At 48.1% G+C, this 5,180-nt stretch overlaps 1 protein-coding gene across 1 annotated transcript; it reads right to left on the bottom strand.

Annotated features, from left to right (window-relative positions):
• Positions 1 to 933: 933 nt before the first annotated feature.
• On the bottom strand, positions 934 to 2,948 carry NHLH2 (nescient helix-loop-helix 2). The gene has a single exon (XM_037998052.2). The coding sequence runs from the start codon at positions 2,946 to 2,948 to the stop codon at positions 2,541 to 2,543; it is 408 nt and encodes a 135-aa protein (XP_037853980.1). The 3' UTR covers positions 934 to 2,540.
• Between the last annotated feature and the right edge of the window lie 2,232 nt (positions 2,949 to 5,180).

Below are 5,180 nucleotides of genomic sequence, written 5' to 3'. Positions count from 1 at the left end.
ATACAAGGCAATGGAAGGTGCTGTTCTTTTTCACACACTAGGAAGTACTTTCCTACTACACATTTTCATGTAAGGGAGAGGATGAGGTCCTACCTAGTAGGTATCTGTGAAGCTGACAACAAGACACCTGGGTGAAAAGTGAAGAATACCAGCAATCCCACAGACATTTTATATGCATAAGGCCTAGCATCCATCTAACTGCATCTACTCTGAAACTTGATGTGATATAGACTCACAGTTCATAATATTCTATATATGCATATGTACATATAGTTTTTAAGTCATTTATGTCTTCTGTTTGTAAGCAATATATTTCGCATTTTTATACTAGCCACAGGTTTTTGCAGATGTCATTCTTCGTATCTCAAGGTTGGTCCAGGGCTCAATTTTTTTTTATTGTTTGCAGGTGCCCTGTCTTGAATCTGTGTGTTGATTAGATGTTTGAGTATTGCAACAGTAATAGACACCTTGTTCTTAATAAGTGCCATGAGGATTGAGAGTCATCGTATCAGGGATCTTCTTCTCACTGCCATTAAACAGCTATGTGTCTTAGTGCAGGTCACTCCTTGGGCCTCAGTTTCCTAACTCTAATTTGAAGAGGCTGGGTTAGAGAGTTACTAAGTTTTCTTTTAGAGGCAAAGAATCCACAATTCAAGTAATATTTTATATAAACACTATACTTATTTTCCTCATTGAGAGTAGAATGATCTATGTCACCATCATATGTAGGGCATCTATTTATGGGACTGATCCACGTCCAAATTTGAGCATCAAATATTTCACTACATAAATATGTTGATGTTAAGATTTTGTTGTGTTTACCAGTTTCTTTCTAAGGAATTGAGTCCATTAAGATATTTCATGCTCGGCTAACATGTCCATTATTTTTAGACAGTGTGGTTAAAATAAAAGAGAGGACTGTAGTTGATACCTTTATTTATATGCAAAACAGCGCACCATTCATGAGATATGAAAAACTCGTCAGATAGAAACCAGATTATATCTATTTTCACTACAAAATATTGCATTATATAAAGCAACAGAGACACAAAAAAACCCTGAAAAAGACTAAAATCTTTGGATAGCAGATGTGGTTTTTTTTCCCTTGTCTCTAAAATACACTCCTTGTTTTAAGAGTTTCACAGCAGAGAACATGAAACATTTTCAGGTTATAGACTTTTCTTTTTGGTGTCACAGAGGAAAGTAGTTCTGAATTATTTTTTCTTTTTTTTTTTTAGGAAAATAACTTAATTTCCTAAATTCATCACACGCACAAACATCACACACACAAAGAAGCTACTCTCCTTATAAACAGCTTGTAAAGGACTTCTCAGACATAACTACAGATAAGAATAACACACTTTTTAAAAAACTATAATAGTGAAGTGCTAGTGTTGCTGATCTCACAACAAAAGAACCTTTCAAGAACAAACATCTTAATATATAAAATATGTTTAGAAACAGGGAGAAGTGGGAAATTTGTTATACAAGTGCAATATAATTAGAGCAGAAAGAAAGACCACAGTATAATCTCAACAAACACATAAAAAGTTAGACATAATTATTCCACAGGAAAAAGTGTAAACACTTGACTATAAATAAATTGGCACAGAGTATCCAAAGTAAAAGTATCACCACTCTGAAAAATAAATGTCTCGAAAAAAATACTCTACTCCTTCTAACATAAATAAAAATAGGTTGTCTTTTTCTAACTGCACCTATGGGTCAACATGTTTAAGGTCACAAATAGATGTTTTTGGATATATAAAGGGGCACTTCGCCTGCAAAAGCAATCAGATATTAAATTTTCCATTTAAATATGGATTTTCCTGTCTACCTTGGTGTCATATCTTGGAGATAAAATCTCACCAAGCTCAAATCCTCCCACAGTGTGTCTAATTGTTTTCAATTTGTTAAACCTTACTAAATATTCAGGGTTTTTTTTTTTTTTAACCTTACTAAATATTCAGGGTTTATTTGGATTCTAATATAATCTTTATTTTCACAACAGAAAGGAAAGTTTCCTGTCGCACCTTTCTGTGCCTTCCATCTCTATGGGCGAGATCTCTCCTCTCTCCTCCTCCCCAGTGTTTGGTGATTTGTCCATTAGAAAAATTCCAGATAGCCTAAAGTTATGAGCCTGCATACTCTCAACTTCTGCCCTCATTCTTTCAACACATTAAGATTTGTGGCGGATGAACGTAGGAGAACTCAAAGTCTCCAGTGGGTTAAAGCAACAACCCTTGGGGAGCCCCAGAGGTGGCTCATCTCGAGTGTCTCCACGAGGTTCTCCTAGCCTGAAAAATCCCCCCTGCGAGCCCCCGGGCTCGCCAGACAACCCCACCTGCCTGCGTCGGAAACCTTCTCTCGTTGCCCTGCTGACCAGAGAGAACAGGTAGCGAGCTTCTTCCCCGGCCCGAGTCTCTCGAGGTGGCCGTCTCGCTGGACCACCGCAGCCTCCGCCACCCCAGCGGCGGCCACCCGGATCCGTCGCGTTTCGCGGACACCGGGACAGGCGGCCCCCTGCGGCGCACCCCGCCCTACACGTCCAGGACATGGTTGAGATAGGAGATGTAGCAGATGGCCAGGCGCAGGATCTCGATCTTGGAGAGCTTCTTGTCCGGGGGCAGCGTGGGCAGCAATTTGCGGAGCTCGGCGAAGGCCAAGTTGAAGGCTTCCACGCGGATGCGCTCGCGGGTGGCGTGGGCCGAGCGGTACTTGGCGGTGGCGCGCCGGCGGCGGCGCTTCTCCTCGCGGCTCAGCTGCTGCGGGTGCGGGTAGAGCGCGGCCCGGCTGCCGCCCTTGCCGTCGCCCTCGGCCTCCTCCACCGGCTCCAGGTCCGACACGCTGCCCAGCACTTTGGTGTCCGTGCCGCCCAGGGACTCCGGATCCGAGTGCGCCGAGCTGGGATGGTCCGAATCTGCGGCTTGGTCCGGACTTAGCATCATTTTGGAGGCTGAGGAGGGATCGAAAAATTAATCAGTAAAAGAAATCAGAGTCTTCTGCTGGAAGGATGGCGGCCGAGGCCTACCACACCGGCCCTCCCAGCGGACGCGCGGCACGGGCCCCCTCCCCACAGCAGGCCGGCGCGCGACGCTGGAGGGCGCCGAAAGGATCTGGCCAGAGGGCGCGAGCCCCGCGCGTCCCCATGGCGCGGGAGCCCGTGGGGACGCGGTTGACCCAGGCCGCATTCTGGACCCGACACCTCGACTTGCCGACGGCCACGGCGGGCCTGTGGCCCGGGGCCTGGGGGACGACCGCAGGCCTATAGGGTCGCGACTGGGTTTTTGTGCGTCTTCCGGCCAAATGCCAACCGCGCTATTCCGTCTCCCTCCCTTCGTCCCCTTCCCAGACAAACGAGTGATTCCGAACAACGAATACATCTGGGTTTTCATGGGGGCGGTGTGACGCGGAGTGCGCTTCCCGCCCCGAGGGCATCTGGCGAAGCAACCGGGCAGCCGCGGCGCCCGAGGGCCTGGCGCTGGTCTGGGGCTGCGCCGGGGGTGCCCGGCGCTGGGATGCGGGCTGTCAGGAACCTCCATCCCGGAGCGCAAGCAGAGAGCCAGCGGCTGGGGGCGGGAAGCCTTCTTGGACCCCTCGCGCTTCTCCGAAATCATAAAGAAATGACTAAACAAACGTGGCGGAGCCTTTCAAAAGAAAATTGACTCCGATGGCCTTGCAGGCTCCTGGAGCACCATCTGTCACGCAGACAGCCACACACATAGGGGACCTAGGGACACGGCGACGTGGGATCAGACAATGCGCCCGGCAGTCTGGCGACCACCTTGCGGGAAAATGCCGGCAGCCGGGCTGCTGAGGGAGGAGAGGATGCAGAGGAAAGGGAAGAGAAGGGAAGGGTCCGGGGCGGGCGGGGACGAGCGGGTGCCGCGTGTTGTCCGGATGGGAGCTGCATCTCTGCCGGCAAAGTTCGGGCGCTCCCGGAACCGGAGCTCGGTAGCCCGCAGCTGTCGCCGGGTGGCCTGGCCAAGTCCGGGCATGTCGGTGCTTAGCCTTCCTCTAACTGTGCCCTCTTGGAAACGCCACTTGGCCAGGCTTCTCCGGGGCGCCTGGAGCATCGGCCCCGACTGCGCGCCTTCTGGGAGGGGGCCACTCGGAACCGCTGGGCTTCGGGGGAATTCGGGCTTCAAGAAGGGGCGCGGTAGGAGGAGAAAGGCCCCTGCGGGGGCTGCACGCACCGCCCCCCGAGCGTCGAGAGTGAGGACCCGGCTGCGAACTCGGGGCCCTGGCGTGGGCAGCCACAGCGACGCTCGGCGCGGGGGAAATCGCGTCGGCGACATATAGGAGCGTTTGCTTCCAGAGAAACAAAAGCAAGGGGATGCGTGATCGGTTCCCAGCACCTCACTTGCTGAGGAGCGAATTGGGCCAAAACAGCTTTAATTTCCCTGAGAGGAAATCAGGTCCTCTACGGCAAAATAAAAACAAATGATCCCAGTGAACTGCCTGTGACTCCCTACGGGCTTTTCTCGGGTACGTTTATGAGTAGAACAACTTGCATCTTTTACACAGTCAGCTTGAAAGGGCAGAAATAAATAGACGAGTAATGGAAAATCACAATAAGCACTAAATAGTTGTAGTTCTGGTAAAAAGTTCCTGGGTTGCCCTCAAAGCATGTTAAATTCTCCTCCAGATCTTTAAAAATATTCATAAATAGTATGTCGTGTATGCGCTTTATCTCTTTAACTATGGAATGACCTGCATCTATAAGTGCAGTATGAATAATCTAACTTATTTCAAGCTGAAAAAAATTATTTAAAGGAGTCTTACCTTGCAAAAGCCTTTTTGATAATCTGTTCTCCAATCTTTAGAGTTAAAATGCCAGGGAATCGCGAGGGGAGATTCCAAAAAATATTAAAAGCAGCAAATATTTATTACATTCAAAAATGAAAAAGCAGCTGTCATCTCGCTGGTGTCCGCAGCGAGGGACGATAATATCTCAGGATGTAGACGATATGAATGATTGTTCACTTAGTTGATAGATTTTTTTAAAAACGCGTTTTCCTTTTAATTGTTCTCAAACATTTCAAGAAATTCGTTGTTGATTTTTTTAAACGATGTGTTGAAAAGTCTCGTGCCTTTTTTCCTCTTCTAGGTCTCTAAAAATAACAAAAGAGATACAGAGATAAACACAATCACATCGAAGGGCTGATTCCTCCACTTTC

This window comes from Chlorocebus sabaeus, chromosome 20, assembly GCF_047675955.1.
Source record: "Chlorocebus sabaeus isolate Y175 chromosome 20, mChlSab1.0.hap1, whole genome shotgun sequence".
NCBI lineage: Eukaryota > Metazoa > Chordata > Mammalia > Primates > Cercopithecidae > Chlorocebus > Chlorocebus sabaeus.
This window is presented reverse-complemented; position numbering and strand designations above follow the sequence as displayed.

Bases quoted from the DNA above. Each gene is read 5' to 3' on its own strand.
- NHLH2 (XM_037998052.2), bottom strand. From the start codon at position 2,948: ATGATGCTAAGTCCGGACCAAGCCGCAGATTCGGACCATCCCAGCTCG.